Source organism: Mya arenaria, chromosome 13 (genome assembly GCF_026914265.1).
Source record: "Mya arenaria isolate MELC-2E11 chromosome 13, ASM2691426v1".
NCBI lineage: Eukaryota > Metazoa > Mollusca > Bivalvia > Myida > Myidae > Mya > Mya arenaria.
The window spans coordinates 62,047,337-62,066,308 of record NC_069134.1 but is presented as its reverse complement, the minus strand read 5'-3'; the positions used below and the strand labels follow the sequence as shown (position 1 = coordinate 62,066,308).

Sequence of the window (18,972 nt, the reverse complement as noted above, 5' to 3'; positions counted from 1 at the left end):
TGCAACAAACACATATCGTTTATTTAATATAAAGCAAGAGTTGCGGTTTACATCCTCACAATTTCCTCTGCCATAAAACTGAATAGATCTATAAGTATGCCGTGCGCTCGTTGTATCCCCAATCCAGGCGCATGAAATACCGATTATGTGCAAGCTTGTCAAGGAAAGGAAGCTGTGCCGTTACCAACCCAAGGCTTCAACCTTGACACAAGGCCGGCTCATGAAGCTTTGGGCGGAGTATTCTGCTTACGAGTTGTCTACAAGCAGTCTGCTCAAAGCATGTGCGAGACTTTTTGGGCCTGTTTAGATATGAATGGTGGCTTTGGTGATATTCGCTGTATTGTTATTGTTGTATTGCATTCACGATTCATGTATACACTGATATGTCCTGATATGTTCTCGATTTATTTTGGGAAATAAACTATTTTGGAAAATATTTCTTCTGTTGCTTTTAATTGATTTAACTGCCAACCTTTCAAATTTCGTTGATTATTATTCACATAATTGTTATAAATACATAGGTCTTTAACACCTTTTGGAATTTTACAAGATTTTATATTGAATCATTGATCTATTCGAATTTCACGGGATTTTTCACAGTTATATGGAAGATATAACGTCATACTGAGCACTCATATTCAAGTATTTATTAACAAATTAAAATCCAATGAGTGAATAATTTAAAAAATCATGGTCCGTTAGTTTCTGAAAATGGTCCTCTCAGAAGTTGCAGCAAACATTTATGCAGTGAACATGCAAGCACATAAATAAAATTTAAAGCAAAGGATATCTATAACAAAAGCACTGATTAGTAATAGATATGATTGATGCAATACAGGCTAAGTAAGCACTAAGCATTACTAAACTAAAAAGCATGGCAAAAAGCAAAGCATGACAAAAATCAAAGCGTGGCATAATGACAAAAACAGTCAGGGTAGAAACAAAAAGAGGGGAAGGTTTAACTATGAAAAGCGCAACAAGAGCACCTACAACTCTGTCCGTTCTATGCGTTGACCAAACTCCGAAACTGACTCGGGTTTGTTTCGTCACGAAAGTGCTGAGGGAGTGAATTCCAGAGTTTGGGCGCTGCAGAACGGAAAGAGTTGAGGCCATACTTTGTGGTCCTTACCTGGGGTACCTCTACGGTGTTACTATACCTAAAAGAATAAGAGTTGTTTTTTTATTTTAACTAAACCGTGAAGATAAACTGGTGTTTGTTTGTTTATGATCTTAAAGGATTCTAAGGCAATAGTTCTTAGTCTTCTTATTTTTAATGATGGTAGATGTGACTTAATTAATAAAGAAGAAGAATTTGATGTATGGTCATTGTAGATAAACCGTAATGCTCTCTCTTGAATCTTTTCAATCTTATTAGTATTTACTTCTCCACAGAAATGCCAGGTTAAGGGACAAAAATTAAAGTTTGACATAATAAAAGAGTAGTAGATGTTAAGTTTACCTAATTTGCAGAGATTTTTCCCAATGCGTTTTAGCACATTTAATTGCCTTGATGCTTTCTTACAGGTGTTTGAAACATGAGTATTAGAATTTAATCTAAAATCTATAGTAACACCTAATAATTTTACTTCTTCTTCGCATGGGATGATACTATTCTCAAGTTTGATGGTTAAATTGCACTTTTGAGATTTAGAAATTTGTCTGGGTTTGCTTGCATTGTTTTATTTAAAAACCAGTTTATCAAAGAGATACTGTCCTGTTCTAGGGTGTTTTTAACGTCATTTATATTGTGATCAGAATGTGACAGAGTGTTGTCGTCAGCATAGTTATATAATTTACTTTTGTTGACAAAATGGAAAATATCATTTATGAAAATATTAAACAAGACAGGCCCCAGGATGGAGCCTTGGGGCACTCCCTTATAAATATGTTTAAAGTCACTTTTAAATTCACCTAGTTTAACGCATTGGTTCCTATTGTTCAAATAGCATTTGATTAAGTTAAGTCATGAGGAAGGCAGTCAAACGCTTTGGAGAGGTCCATCAGTACTGACGCTACATATTTGTTTTCATCTAGTGCCTGTTTCCAGTCTTCAATGATTTTTATAAGTGTTGCTTGGCATCCGATTTTTGGTCTAAAAGCAGACAAGAATATATTAAAATGTTGTTCAAAGAATTCAACTAATTGAGTGTTCATGGCGCGTTCAATTTTTTTTACATTACTGGAAGAATACTGACTGGACGATAGTTGCCCTTCTCAAGATTACTGTTCTTTTTATGTTAAGGAGTAACTTGTGCCATTTTTAAACTATCAGGAAAAGTTGATGTTGAAAATGACTTGTTTACGATAGAAGTAATGTGATTGGCGATGACAGGTTTAGCTAATTTTACCAGTTTAGATGAGATACCATCAGCGCCTGTTGCTTTTTTGATACATAATTTGTCAATTTGTTTATCAATAAAGCTAGAATCTACAGGTTTGAAATGAAGTTCGGTTTGTGTTAGGTTGTTTTGTTTAACTGATACAATACTTGGATGGTTTTCATTTACATCAAAATAATTATTTCCAATATTTTTGGCTACGTTGACAAAGAAATCATTGAAAACATTGCATACTTAATTCTTGTTGGTCTGTTACTAGTTTTGTGTTTTCAAGTAAGATGGTATCTTTGTGCTTGATGTTCCCCTTATTAGTAAGAAAAGGTTTGACAGTAGGCCAAAAGTCAGCTGATTTGCAACCCCCACACATCTGTCAATGAAATATTTATTTAAAGATTGTCTACTCAAACTAGTTACTAGGTTTCTTTGTTTTCTGAAATTTTCCCAGTTTTTGGTTGATTTGTTCATATTGAATTGATTGAAAAGCATTCTCTTTTTTTATAAATGGCATTTTTTAAAGCTTTATTCATGAATGGGGCTGGTTTTTGGAGAATCTTTTTCTTTTTTAATGGGACATGTTTGTTTGCAGTTTCAGTAAAGGTTTTGCTAAATTCATTGTACATTTTGTATACATCTGTCTGGCACATATCTACAGTTAAAGGATTTTTAGATAAATCCTGGTTAAAATTTTCGATATTAAAATGTTTAAAACTTCTATAAGTGCAGAACCTATTCTTCATCTTATCTATTTCCTGTTTGAACTGTACACCAATAAAATTATGACAATCACTGAGTCCACAATCAAAATTAACAATGTTGCCGAGTAGGTTCTTGTTTGTGGTTAAAATAACATCTAATAATGTAGGGCTACTGTTAACAGGGTAGCAAGTAGGATCTTTAACAATATTTTCAAGGTAAAAAATATCACAGCAATTTCTAAGTGGTACACATTTGTCATCAATAAGCATGTTCAAATTTAGGTCTCCAATGATTAACAAGTTGTCATATTTGTTTAAAGACTTAGCGATCCGATAACGATTTGATTCTAATATACCGTAGCAAGCCGAACAATGATAATGGATTTCTAAATATCCGGAACACTTTAGATAGGTAGATAGATAGTGTCAGTCCACCGACCGCTTTAGATATGGAAACGTGACAACGCTTAAGAAACAAGGGCAGTTTTTGTAAGCTAAGAAGTCTGAAAATCGACGCCCTTGACATCGAAGACGGTTTGGATAAGACGTAGTTATGTAGATCCAGCCTCAGTCGAATTTCAAACTTCGTCTATTATATGTTTCAATGTAAGCTTCTTTGAGGGGACAAGCCAATTGTAAATGTGGACATATTTAGTGCTCTCCTGCCGTACCCCGTCTCAAAGAGAAAATTGGTTGATTGTAACCAGACCTTGATAACGGCAATAGCAGTCGATAATTTACGATTTGAGCGTGAAGTCACGTAAGGTTCAAAGATGACTCTCAGCCAAGAACAAGTTAAACAGGTGAAAATATCACTGCTAAGATGTCATTTAATATGTAATCTATAGTCTCCACATGTTTGATTTACATGACATCTTTAATAAAGACCTTTTTTGGTTCTGATTGTCTTGGAACCCATTTCGGATAAGACAGACATCGGACATTGTTAAAGCTGCAATCTCACAGATTGAACTGAACGTTTTGACATCTTTTTTCATTTTTTTGTTTGCGAATATACATGGAAATCAGTAACATAAGACTGCTTACAAAAAAAGTCAGATCACAGGTTTATATATATATTTATAATTTTCATACGGAAATATAAAAACTGTGATCTGATCTTTTCTTAGCAGTCTTATCACTTTTTTTCAGATATTTATGCAAAAATTGCTTATTCCAAGACCAAAAATAAAAAGTTGTTAAAACAGTTCTTTGAGAGTGCAGCTTTAAAATAAAATGTAATGGTCGCATCTACACAGCATCGAATTTGAGGAATCGATAATTGTGTGATGATATTTGGTAATGCCGTGGGTTATTTTAATATTAGCATGGTTGCTTTACTAATTAGTGCAATTGTAAGTTATAATTACTTGATCACAACATGAACCGTCCCATATTGGTCACAGGTTGCAGTTGCATTGACAGGACCCACCCTATGGCCCACACACAAATATAATTTAGAGAAATATTTATATGACCAAAAATAATTGGAACATGATCAATTCATAAATCCTAAAAATCTTCATATCAACCAAAAATTCCACAAAAACATTTATTCATAATAAAAAAATAAGTAACAGTATATATCAGATTTTTTTGTGTGGAATTTTGAGGTGATGTTAAGGTTTTATGATTAATGATCATGTTCCAATCATCTTTGGTCTTGAAAATATTTTTTTTGATTTTTTTTTACTACAGCATGGCATTGAGAAGGGAGTTAAGGGGGTCATTTGTTGTTTCATTGAAAGAAAATTAGAAATAGATAAAGTGTTCTATCCACTATGTTGTAATGATGGATATTTAATATACTTAACATTGTTTTATTAATTTTTAGTTTTGGGACAATGGGTATTTGGTCCTCCCTGATTTTGCCGATGAGGAAACTGTAGAGGGACTGAAGAAAGAATGTCACAGACTTGTCGAGGAGATGGACCCAGCTGAACACAACACTGTTTTCACAACATTGGAAATGAAAAGGGTTAGCTATGGTCAGGAATTTATACTCTGTTACAGGCACCATTTTTGGTTTAGACCTTATTTGAACAAGTCTCTGAAATAAAAATCATGCAGTTTTACAGATAAAAATCATGCAGTTTTACAGATAAAAATCATGCAGTTTTACAGATAAAAATCATGCAGTTTTACAGATAAAAATCATGCAGTTTTACAGATAAAAATCATGCAGTTTTACAGATAAAAATCATGCAGTTTTACAGAAATTTTGAATTTTTTTCATTACCTAATTTCATTGTCCCCCCTAAATGTATGTTTAAGGCCCCTTTCTCCAAGCCAGAGAAAACACCCGTGTGTTTTGTTAATTTATCCATTAGCTTAATTGGTGAACATTTCTAGCATTCTTGTGAAGCACAAATTCCTTGAAGGAATGTTTATTAAGTTTTCTGTTGAACTTGATATATTAAAAGCATTAATCTGTTTGTTTATTTTTTGCAGACAAGTGATGACTACTTTATGACCAGTGGAGACAAAATCAGATACTTCTTTGAAGATGGTGCAAAAGATGAAAAAGGTGATGCAGAAATGTGTAAAAACAACTTGAAAATGTGATTAGGCTTAAAAAACAGCAACATTTGGTTCAGGATACCGGACCCTACCTAAGAAATAGGCGCCGACCCTACTGTTTTAATAGTCAGTTCGTAAAAAAAATAAAAAAAATAAAGTGTGTGTTTTAATATGAATTTTAACCCTTTAAGCTTATATCAAAGCTTACTATAACACCATTCTCCAATGATTACAATACATAAAGTACCTACTCCATCTGTTTTTGAAAAGGATGTAACCCTAACCATATCACACTCGGTGATGTAAGATGATAATTAGATTTGAAGTAACAAAGCCAATTAAATTATTTTCCTTCTTGACTTATTGCTTTTCCACATGTGTGATTGTGAAACATCTCTAAATTTGACCTTATTTCTTTCAATTCCAAAATAGATTCCAATGTTTTCTCTTCACTTGCAAGTTTCATCCTACAATAATATTGTTTTGTTGATTTGGACAAGGAATGTTTTATTAATGACTTGTTTTGTTTTCTTTCCAGGGAATCTGAAGGTTAACAAACATTTGTCCATCAACAAGATAGGACATGGTATGTTCATGTGATACAATTGAAAAATCTGTACCGTTTGTTTCAAAGTTCAGGAAGTATTATCTAAAAAGTATAAACCAGCAGAATGAGCGAACAGCAAAATTTGCAAGTTCTGCATATAATTGATTATCATCACTTTTAGGGTCCATCACAAATGAAATACATTAATATCTAACCTGATGCATGAAAGGCCTGAAGGTTACGTGTTACGTAACAAGTATACAGTAGAAACTTGCTATCTCTTACTCTGTTATCTCGATGTTCTGGTTATGTCGAAATTGTTATCATCTTTGTTTTGGTTTAATTATACACTTTATATATTTTGGTTATATCAAATGTTTGTTATCTCAAAGTATTTTAGAGGTCCCAAAGAATTCGCTATAGCGAGTTTTATCTGTATTATCGAAACATTTGTTCAGCCTTCTGTCGTCAATTTTTTAGGTCATAGTTCTTCATTGTTAATATTTCTCTATTCAATTACTTTCAGCTCTCCATGTGTTGAGTGAGCCTTTTAAGAAGTTTACATTCTGTGATAAAGTTAAGGTTTGTCTTTTGTACTATTCTGATATACCGTTACTATTGAGGGCCCATTTTCAATGAAGACCATATTACTTAAAGCTGCACTCTCACAGATTTACCAATTTTACAACTTTTTTATTTTTTGTCTTGGTAAGAGCATTTTTTTCCTTAAATATCTGCAAACCAATAATATAAGATTGCTGACAAAAAATCAGATCGTAGATTTTCATATTTCTGTTCAAAAATTAATGTTTTATGGCTTAAAGCATTACCAACGGTTTAAGAAAAATGCATCAAACATCATTTTTTAACTTAAATATTAAAATCTGAGATCTGATTTTTTGTCAGCAGTCTTATATAACTGGTTTCCATGGATTTTCGAAAAAATTGGCTTGTTCCAAGACAAAAAATAAAAAAAAAGTTGTCAAAAGATTCAATCTGTGAGAGTGCAGCTTTAAAGGCTGGGGTAATAGTTTAAAAGTCAGACAGTCACTCAGAAAAAATACCACTTCTCTTGACCTCACAGAGCTGTCTGCTAGTACAGACTGCTTGTACAATTTTTGAAATATACAAATGAATAACAAACATAAATTGATAAAATTTGTCACATGGTTTATTTAAGATATCATAAACATATGTTATGAATTTTAATCTCATACAGTTATATATACTACTTAACTTTCAAATATATTTTTTTATTACTGTCAGACAAAGTCAAATTTCCTAGCAATGTTGATTGACCGATCTTGGAATTTCATGACACTTCTAACAGCCAACTGAATTTCACTACTGATTCCCGTTTACTACAGGTTTACTATCATAGTATGAAGTTTTAATTGACAAATGGATGGAAACATCCATTATGTGGGCTGATATATACCATCAAATGGTTAATTAAAACACAATTATTTGTGGTGGTATTTATTTTTTAAGAGCCAAAATTTGGCCACAACAGTCATAATTGTCATTCCCATAAATGTATTTTGTGTGGTTCTCCAGTTGGATTAGGGAACCAGTCTCTAACTAAGTTCAAAACACATTTTGGCATTATATCATGTCTGTGGCAAACATATTTCTTTAACTGTATATCTTTTTCCATAGCTACAGATTTTGCACTAACATATCGCGGATCACTCCATGCATTTCTGGTGTATAACATGTTCCAGAAACATTCATATTTTTCTTTCCGTAGTTCACCGTTTCTGTGATGTGGAAGAACTTTTTCTGTTTCCCACCATAACTGTTTGTTGGTTTCATTAGTTATGCATGGTCTGTATAAACAGAAACAACACTCATCTTGATTTTGATCCTGTTTAATCACAAAAGGAGCAGCAGCAGCAGCACTGTCCAAAGTTTGTTCCTTAAGAGTTTTGGAATCAGTAGTCTGTGCTTCTCCCTCAATATATCTCAACGATTGCTTTTTAATTTCTTTGTATTCCCAATTATTGTGATTAAATAGTTGTTTTATATGTTCTAATTGTTCTGATGTTAACTCCAAAGTCACACGTATGTTTTCGTTGTCTTTAGACTGAACAGTGTCATCCATTTTTCTTCAAGAATAGTTGTTAATTTGTAGACAGCATTGATAAAATCAGGAAAATAAGATCAAGTATATACATGTAGTCTTCTCATAGGAATGGCTTATCAGAAACCAATTAATGTTAGATAATCAATTTCCCATGCAACATTTGGGTCACAGTAGGGCCTCTACGGTATATCTTTGCACAATATCTTGATAGTCATAAAAACATTTCCTCATAATCATGCTTGCATTAATTAAAGGATGCAACCATTATTTGATTCAGAACATTATCAAACCAGCAACAAAACTAGACTATGCTATGTAGACTGCCCATACACTTCCATAGTTTTTAGACCCAAATGTTGCATGGGAATTTGATCATTTAACATTTATTGGTTTCTGATAAGCCATCTTCCTGAGAAGAAGACAACATGTATGCACTTGATCCGCAAGACCCAGGGCACCACGCCGAAAAAGTGGGAAAGAGAATTATAAGCCCCTTCATGCAGATATAGAACCCAAATATGGAATAGTTACATTGACTCCATCTGTAGAAACGCGGACATTGTCGTTTAATGATATATTCAAGATGAATTTAAAAATAATTGTGAGAAATGCAGACCTTTATAAACTAAACATTATACATGTGAATGAAGTACAATATGCTATATAGCTGTATAAATTGTGAACACTGTCAAGATGCCATATATTGAACATTTGGCAAAAATGCAAGTTATGTAACATTGACTGTATATTATTGAACTATAGACTGCTAGTGGAGATTCCTTTTCCTTGTTTAACAAATACTGAGTAAATTTATTTTTGACTACAGAATAATCCTATGAGAGGTTTCATACTTATAGACTGTTAGGGGAGATTATCTACAGTGCAGAACTACTGATAAAAATCTCTCCCAAGTTTCAAACAGCTCATAGGATTTTTAATGAAGAACTCTAATAACTGATTCCATTGTACAACCTCATTGGTATGGGACTGTCAAAGACTGAATTTCAAGTCCTTGTGAAAAAACGATGCCATTCAAAGCAACTATGAAAATCTAGGTACACTTTTAGCTTGAACTTTCAAAACAGTGTATAGAAGAAAGGTCACCTGTTTATGAGTGTGATGTAAATAGATTCTTACCTGTTTTAGTGTGTGTATACCACATTTTGAAATGTGTCATAAATGCTTCGTTGGAGTACAATATTTTGCTTCGAATGAGGACTTAAAAGATAACTTTACTATTTCTACACCATTCTGAATGAAACATAGTGCAGTCTACGCACTTGACAAACCTTTTCTTAAAAACCGATGTCTAATGGAGCACTGTCAAAACATATTTTTGGAAACAGGTTTGTGTTTGAGGTCTTATAGCACCTAATGAAACTCCACTAATAAAACACCACCTTTTTTTAACAGGGCATTGCCAAAAGCCTGGAGATGCAGGATCCTGTTGTGTGTCAGAGCATGTACATATTTAAGGTAAACATTCTTAATGCTGAAATGTTTTCAAATATAACATGCTGTAAGATTTTCCTGTGGAAGTTTCAGCCTTAGTCCTTGGAAGTAATTTCATCAAGAATATTGGGAGCAATTTTGTATGTTGAAATGAAGTTTTCGTTATTTTTTAAGTTTTTTTATTTTTTTTTATTTTCAGCAACCAGGAATTGGAGGAGAGGGTATGTTAAAAATGTTCGAAAGCACATTAAAATATCCAGTTGGATGAAAATATGAAAAAATTTGGGCGTACTGTTTAAAAACTTTTAGATATGTCCTGAAATCCCTGAGTCATCATGTTAAGGAAATTGTTTTATTCCCATCATTTAAAAAAGTATTCCATGATCAACTATTATCAATTACCATTTTTACCCATTTTCAGTGATCCCTCACCAAGACTCATCATTCCTCCACACCGACCCCATGAAGCTTGTTGGCTTCTGGATCGCTCTAGAAGATGCTACCCTGGAGAATGGCTGTCTGTGGTTCATACCCGGCTCTCATAAAGGTATGCCCTTCTTATTCAAACTGTTTATAGGGATTATGTACCGGTACTAGGATTTGAGGGTTCTGTATCAAGGACCTGGTTGGCTTATGGATCGCCTTAGAAGACCCTACCCTGGAAAAAGGCTGTCTGTGGTTTATACATGGTACAAATAAATGTATGTGCCCTTCTAATTTTCACTGTTTATAGCGATCATGTTCTACTATTTGAGGGTGCTGTGAAAAATAATCATTAGACCAGTTTTTCTGTTAAATTATTAATTTTAATATTAAATACCAATTATTTCATACATGTATATCACATCCATATTTTTACCAGAGGGCATTCACTGTGGAAGACGTATGTTGAGAAATCCTAACAAGGGTGAGGGAGAGTCAGGCACAATATTTCAGGGAGAGATGCCAAAATACAACGACAAGGACTTTATTCCTGGACCAGTGAAGAAGGGTATTAATTCTAGCTAGATGGCTTAAATGGAGAGCTGTTATGTTTACTGATTTGAATAAGTTTTGAAAAAAAAAGTTACTCATTATAAGATTTTTTCGATTTGCTAGTATGCCCCAGTAAAGTTGAGTTTATTTAAATATAAAGTTATTTTGTTTGGAGGTTAAATACAAAAGAAATTAAAATGATGAAGTCGAAATGTGATTTGTAATTTATTAAGGTGAGGTAGAAATATCTACCTCTTGTCAGTTTTGGGATGAAAAGATAATAAAGTTCCTCTCTCTCTGCATTGTTTTCGTTGGCATGAAATAACTTGTACCTTTTGACATAACTCAAGTCATTAGGTGCAAAACAAGCTACCATTAGTAATATGGGCATCTGTAACTGGGGTTTACAAATTTTTTAATTATGCCCCTGGAGTCTTTACCAACAAAGAATATTATATTGAATGAAATTGCACTCTTACTCCCAAATAAGCAGTACCACAATTAATCCCATTGTTTTAATTTACCGAAAAGGATGAATAAATGTCAAAAACAATGGTTCTTATGAAGGATACCATGTTAAATTTAAGATAGGTGCAGAAAACACGGTATTCCTACCTTATGAGACGATAGTTGATCACTGTAAATCTTTAAGGACTCACCAGTCATTTAATATTTGTGTGTTTTCAGCTTTTAAATACAAGGTTACAATCTTGTTATCAGTAATTAATACTTTATTGTAACTCACTCAAAATTTATGTTGTAATATATTTTTATGTATTTATGTATTGTTTTTAAATACGAGTATCACTTTAATTTCCTACAGGTACGATGGTTTTAATCCATGGCGAGGTGGCACACAAGAGTGAGAAAAACACGTCGCAAAACTCTCGTCACATTTACACCTTCCACTGCTTCGACCAGAAGGGCGTAAACTATAGCCCGCAAAACTGGTATGTATTGTTATTGATTGATACTCTTAACATCACAGAGTTGAAGTCTGTTAAAGATTTCATGGGCATTTTTGAGATGTATACGGTAATTTGTTTTTCAATTACATGTCCCTTGGCTTTATTCATTTTACCAATCAAATTCACTTTGTACCGTATTTGTTAATTTAACTATTGTACTACTGTATTGTATGCAATATTTGTATTCAGGTATAGTTTTTTTAGCTCACCTGTCACATAGTGACAAGGTGAGCTTTTGTGATCACAATTTGTCCGGCGTCCGGCCGTCGTCCGTCCGTCCGTCCGTAAACTTTTACTTTAAATGACATCTCCTCATAAACCGCTTAGCCAATTTCATCCAAACTTCACAGGAATGTTCCTTGGGTGGTCCCCTTTGAAAATTGTTCAAAGAATTGAATTCCATGCAGAACTCTTGATTGCCATGGCAATGGAAAGGAAAAACTTTAAAAATCTTCTTCTCCCAAACCACAAGGCTTAGGCCGTTGATATATGGTAGGTAGGATCACCAAATGGTCCCCTACCAAGATTGTTCAAATTATGGCCCTTGGGTCAAAATTGGCCTCGCCCCGGGGGGTCATGGGTTTTCTCTATATGTTTATAGTGAAACTTAAAAATTCTTCTCCTCTGAACTTACTTGGCCTAGAGCTTAGATATTTGTCATGATTCATCGTCTAGTGGACATCTACAAAGTTTGTTCAAATTATGGCCTTGGGGTCAAAATTGGCCCCGCCCCGGGGGGTCATGGGTATGCTCTATATGTTTATAGTTAAAACTTCAAAAATCTTCTCCTCTGAACTTACTTGGCCTAGAGCTTAGATATTTGGCATGATTCATCGTCTAGTGGACCTTTACAAAGATTGTTCAAATTATGGCCTTGGGGTCAAAATTGGCCCCGCCACAGGGGGTCATAGGTTTTCTCTATATGTTTATATTGAAAAAAATAAAAAATCTCCTCTGAACTTACGTTGCTTAGAGCTTAGATATTTGGCTTGATTCATCGTCTAGTGGACCTCTACAAAGATTGTTCAAATTATGGCCTTGGGGTCAAAATTGGCCCCGCCCAGGGGGGTTAGGGTATTCTCTATATGTTTATAGTTAAAACTTCAAAAATCTTCTCCTCTGAACATACTTGGACTAGAGCTTAGATATTTGGCATGATTCATCTTCTAGTGGACCTCTACAAAGATTGTTCAAATTATGGCCTTGTGGTCAAAATTGGCCCCACCCCCTTCGGGGGTCATGGGTTTTCTCTATATGTTTATAGTGAAAACTTCAAAAATCATCTCCTCTGAACTTACGTGGCTTAGAGCTTAGATATTTGGCATGATTCATTGTCTAGTGGACCTCTACAAAGTTTGTTCAAATAATGGCCCTGGGGTCAAAATTGGCCACACCCCGGGGCTGATGGGTTTTCTCTATATGTGTTATAGTGAAAACTTAAAAAATCTTCTCCGAACTCACAAAGACAAGTAACGTCTTAATTTTAACTGGATAACATATTTAGTACACATACCAATTTTCAATATTGGCCACATACAACAATTAATAACAAATATACATATATAGATACACACGTAAAATCAAGTAGTGACAAGAGCTTAGATATTTGGCATGATATATCAACTAGTTGACTTGTACCAATATTGTTCAATCTTTGGCCCTGGGGTCAAAAAATGGCCCCACCCGGGCGGTCATGGGTTTCCTTTTATATGTATGTGATGAAAACTTATAAAATCTTCTTCTCCGAAACCAAAAGGCAAAGGCCTTAGATATTTGGTATTAAGCATTGTTTATCGGACCACTATTAAGATTGTTCAAACTTTAGCCCTGGGGTCAAAATTGGCCACGCCCCGTGTACATAGGCTTAGGTTTTCAATATTTTTATATAGTCTTATATAATAAAACTTTAAAAATCCTCTTCTCCAAAATATAAGACCTAGAGCTTTCATATTTGGTATATAGTGTTACCTAGTGGATCTACACCAAAGGTATTCAAATTATTGTCCCGGGGTCAAATTGACCTTGCTCAGGGGTCATTTGTTTTTACATTGTCTTGTCACTTAAACATCTTTTCCTCTGAAAGTAAAGGTCAGAATGACTCCATACTTGATATGTAGCATCCTTACATGGTCCTCTCTCAACTTTGTTCAAATGGTTTTGTTTGGCCCCTTTTAGGGGTCACCAGAGCAAAAAATAGAAAAACCTTTAAACAACTTGATCTTATTAACTGCTTGATGGATCTTCAAGTCTGAAGCATCCTAGCATGGGCCTCTGTCAGGTCTTTTCAAATAATTTTGTTTGGCCCCTTTTAAGGGCCACCAGAGCTAAAATTAGTAAAAAAAACTTAACATTTTCTTCGCATGAACCCCTTGATAGATCTTCAGCAAATTTGGTTTGAAGTGTCCTCGCATGGACCTCTCTTAAATTTGTTCACATAATTTTGTTTGGCCGGGTTGGCATGGCAACCTAAAGGAAAATGTCAACAATTGGTTATAATCATCTTCTTCTCCTAAACCGCTTTGACAATTTTGATGAAACATCATAGGAATGATCCTTGGTTGGTGTTTTTTCAAAATTGTTCAAAGAAATTAATTCCATGTAGAACTCTGGTTGACATGGCAACCTAAAGGAAAAGTGTCAACAATTGGTTACAATCATCTTCTTCTCCTAAACCGCTTGGACAATTTTGATGAAACTTCATAGGAATGATCCTTGGTTGGTGCTTTTTCAAAATTGTTCAAAAAAATTAATTCCATGCAGAACTCTGGTTGCCATGGCAACCTGAAGGAAAATATAGGCTGTCATGTCCGCGCTGTGACTTACTCTTATATGGACAGATTTTAAAATGACTTGCCATATGTTTTCAACATACCAAGACAACGTGTCGTGTGCAAGACCCATGTCCCTACCTCTAAGGTGAAAGATACACTAAGTGTTTATTCACAATGGAATGCTGAATATGAGGACATAAAGAGTGTTGGCTGTCATTTAGTATGATTGTTATTTTTTTCTATGCTCAGAGGCAATTTAATATAACTTGCAATATGTATTTGACACATAAAGGCAAGATCAACTTTTTATGTACTTGTTCATAGATCAATGTCACATTGGGGGGCATTTGTCACATACTTTGACAGCTCTTGTTCAATATTCTTTGAGAAACAAGCTATATTAATAACAAAGGTTAAACTCTTTTTCTCAGGTGAGCGATTTAGGGCCATCATGACCCTCTTGTTTTTAATTATGGTGTGCAGTATTTGTATGATGGTGTGCAATATATGTAATTTATGTAATACCATATGCAATAATAATACTAATGTATGCAATATTTGTGTTTCAGGCTACAGCCAACTCAAGAAATGCCGTTCCCTCACTTATATTCGTGATTGGGACAAAACATTAAGATACTTGTTTATTTTAAACAGAGAAATATATTTAAGATTTTTATCTTGATAAGATTTTTGTACATGTATGTTAGGCCACACCAAATTATTAAAAAAGTAGAACCAACACGTTTTGGCCAAAAGAATTTGAGTGTCCAGCGAAATAAAGGTCAAATATTATATTTCCATTTAGTTTAAATGCAGGAGCAGATAATAGTTTGACCTATACTATCAATAAAAAGAATGAAAAAATGAACAATTACAACTATATTATCTGCGGTATTCTACGCTTTAATTTTGATCAGCCCCCTGCAATGTTATTATGTAATCAGTGTATGACTGTATGCAGTTTTTCTTAGTAAAAATGCCAAAAACATATAACAGCATTTTTTAGCCTTATTTGAGGCAACATTGATTTACAAGAATGTGTTTTACGGCATCATAGTGTGTTAAAATGATGATAATTCAGATTGAAAATAAATAATTGGTGACAGTGTCAAGTATTGAAAATAAATAATTGGTGAGTGTCCAGTATACTGGACAATCAAAATAAATTTCATGTGGCCTTATTACATGTATATGTCCATAATTTTGCATGTTTAGCAGATAATCTATCTATAAGTAGAAATCCATTGCTGCAATGATTCTCAATTTTTATGTCCATTTATTAGATGATATCCATATGATTAACTGTGTTGTGTAAACAGAGCAAAAAACAGCGCTACAAGAAATGGATGTGTTAGAGTTGCCTTCATAGTATGAAATATCATAAAAATGTATGTGTTCATGAGTTGCCTTCTTAATATGAAATGTCATTTCCAGAATTAAAAGGTGCTAGCTCAAAATTACTGCAAGTAAATATTCGGCAAATAACTCGGCAATATTAAGTATGCTGTGTATTCACTATGAAATCAAATTTTCAAAATCCATGTTGTGAAATATAGTTGTGTTTATATGAATGCTTATTTTTATAGTTGTGTTCATCCTGTGTTCATTTCAGAAATCTGAAACTAGTCTGGGAGCAACATTTATAAAATCTTGTTAAAACATTTTTACAATTAACATTGTTCATATATGATATTTCCAAAATGATTCTGAAACAAATGTTTGATTGTATTGGCTTTTGAGTTGAGCCCAAGTAATTCATATGCTTATATTTTTTCCATGGAGTTTGTTAAACCAATATTCAGGAATAAAGAGTTGATAAATTGTGTTAAGCTCATGTTGAAGGAGAAAGTTAAGCCTCTCAATGTTGTCATAACCTTTGTTTTATAAGTATGGGCATGGTGAAAAAACCTTGGAAACTGTTTCAAAGTTGTCCACAATCCGAATGTATGGTAGACATGTTCCAGTGGCACTAGGTGTATTAAAGGTACATGTACATGTATACATGTAATAGTTACGGCACCTTCTTACCCGAGTTTTTGAGATATTACGTTAGCAATTGACTTATCAATTACATGGGTTGCGGAATATGAGGCAGATATTTAGTACATCCTGAATTAGCAGACTCCATTCATAAGTATTTCCCAAAGCAGCCTTTACTTCAAAAATATGATCTTACCCTCAAAGCAAAATTTTTGCTTGTCTGTTTTGAAGATAAAAGTCGAGGTATTGTGGTACTATGTGTCCTGCAACACTGACCTATATCGAACCCTTGATGTTACATTCAATTTTAAAGGGTCTCCAGTTGAATCTTGTCTTGTAATATGTGTATGGATGATGGTCACCAGTAAGTCAGACCAGTATGCATCCACAAGGTGCTTTGAAGGGATTTGTGCAGATGAGATGAACAACTTAATTACCTTGGCAACTACCCATTTTTTAAAAGCAGTGTTTGTTGAAAATAGAATTTAAGTTAAACATCAAAAAAGAAATGTTTGTTAAACAATATATTTCCCCGAAGTGCCACTTTGTCAGAATTTTTTGTAGAAGATTGGATCAAGGTGTTTTAGGGTTGGGGCTCTTATTAATCTCTGCACAAGTGTTTTGGGGAAATTTATGGCAAATATTTTAAAGTAACATTGTATCACATCAAATTGTTTCAAGTTATTGTGTGAACGAAGTTTTCAAAACACTGTTGACCATGACCTTTGACCTACAAAACTATAGGGGTCATCAACTAGTAAAGGACAACCTAAAAATAATGTTTCATGGTCATATGTCAAACCGTTTTCAAGTTATTTTGAGTACAAAGTTTTCGTTAGACTGTTGACCATGCCCCTAACCTCAGAAACAATAGTGATCAACTGTTTGTCAAGGTGTTTCATGGTTCTTGGTTAAACCCTTCAATGGTTATTATGCAGACAAGCAACCGACATGTCAGACCTTCCAACAGACTTGCCTACATTTCATTATTTGCAAACCTATTTATGTGTATATGGTCAACCAAATCCAAGTCCAAATGTTGTTTCTAGTCATCGTCAGATGAAGATTTTCTATGTTATCTTAGATTACCAAAAAATGTTCTTCACAAGGCAGCTAAACACAGCATGACAGTAAAAAAAATCAAGGCTATTTAAATAACAATTTCCCCGAGTATTCTTATATTTCATCATCCCTGGTGTAACAAATGGGGATTAATACTTTATCTTGTAATTTAGCTTGATTCACATATGATGTGAAATACAGCCATGCCAAATTGCAGAAGTGCACAGATCTTGACGCAATAATCTAAGCCATCTTGCAGATTTACACAGACCTTGACACAATAATCTAGGCCAGCTGCACATGTATACAGACCTTGACGCACAATCTAGGCCAACTTCACATGTATATAGATCTTGACACAATTATCTAGGCCAACTGCAGACGTATACAGACCTTGACGCAATAATCTAAGCCAGCTGCACATGTATACAGACCTTGACGCAATAATCTAGGCTAACTGCACATGAATATAGATCTTGACACAATAATCTAGGCCAACTGCACTTGTACACAGATCTTGACACAACAATCTAGGCCAACATGCACATATAATTATACAGATCTTGACACAATAATATAAGCCAACTGCACATGTATACAGATCTTGACACAATAATATAGGCCAACTGCACATGTATACAGATCTTGACACAATAATCTAGGCCAACATGCACATATACAGACCTTTACACAATAGTCTAGGCCAACTGCACATGTATACAGATCTTGACACCATAATCTAGGCCAACTGCACATGTATACAGATCTTGACACAATAATCTAGGCCAACTGCACATGTATACAGATCTTGACACAATACTCTAGGCCAACTGCACATGTAAACAGACCTTGACAAGATAATCTAGGCCATCTTGCAGATGAACACAGGCCTTGACACAATAATATAGGCCAACTGGAAGATGTATACAGATATTGACAGGATAATCTATTCTCCCACCTCAGATAAGTAGATCCAATAATTTAACCATGCTAGATATTCTTATCTTGCCCACGGGCAAAGATAAAATGCCCGGATGGAACTTTTTTTTCATGGTCAACGCATTGTAATTACCTCCCTTGTTGAAGACTGTCGTCTGTAGCATCAAGGAAATCTTGTCTTATGGTAATATTTAGAACGCTAATTAATTATTTCTCACTTCAAATGTCACCATAAAACAGTTTTCACGCACCATTCAAGAAATAATTCTTCATTCTCCTTAGAACTATTTAAAAAGACCGATCTGACTATTAACATTAACTAGATCACTGCGCGCATATCCATGACAACCACGTGCTATCGCATATCTATACGCAATTATTTTCACTAAGCACAAAAGAGTTCCAGCCAAAAAATACATTTTTACTTAATTTTGTTTAACTGAGGTGGGAGAAAAAGCATCTACCATAGCCGCTCGTGTAAGATGGGTTCATTCCAACCCTCGCGCCGGGTGTTTTGCGGAAACTTGGTAAACCTCGTTTCCGCTATAAACACCCTATGCTCGGGTCAGAATGAACCTATCTTACACTCTCGGCCATGGAAGATACTTATAGGCCATCTTGCACATGTATACTGATAT

General features: G+C 34.3%; 1 protein-coding gene across 1 annotated transcript; it reads left to right on the top strand.

Annotated features, from left to right (window-relative positions):
* Positions 1–3,708: 3,708 nt before the first annotated feature.
* Positions 3,709–16,176, top strand: LOC128212876 (phytanoyl-CoA dioxygenase domain-containing protein 1-like). The gene is made up of 11 exons (XM_052918262.1): positions 3,709–3,837; positions 4,869–5,012; positions 5,486–5,561; positions 6,093–6,140; positions 6,628–6,683; positions 9,601–9,663; positions 9,839–9,860; positions 10,061–10,186; positions 10,502–10,630; positions 11,438–11,564; positions 14,923–16,176. Exons 1-11 carry the CDS (start codon positions 3,808–3,810, stop codon positions 14,966–14,968), a joined length of 867 nt encoding a protein of 288 aa, XP_052774222.1. The 5' UTR covers positions 3,709–3,807; the 3' UTR covers positions 14,969–16,176.
* Positions 16,177–18,972: the final 2,796 nt, after the last annotated feature.

Excerpts from the sequence above, each read along its gene's own strand:
- LOC128212876 (XM_052918262.1), top strand. The coding sequence starts at position 3,808 with ATGACTCTCAGCCAAGAACAAGTTAAACAG. Across the intron at positions 3,838-4,868 it reads GCCAAGAACAAGTTAAACAG|TTTTGGGACAATGGGTATTT; the intron begins GTGAAAATATCA and ends ATTAATTTTTAG. Across the intron at positions 6,141-6,627 it reads CATCAACAAGATAGGACATG|CTCTCCATGTGTTGAGTGAG; the intron begins GTATGTTCATGT and ends AATTACTTTCAG.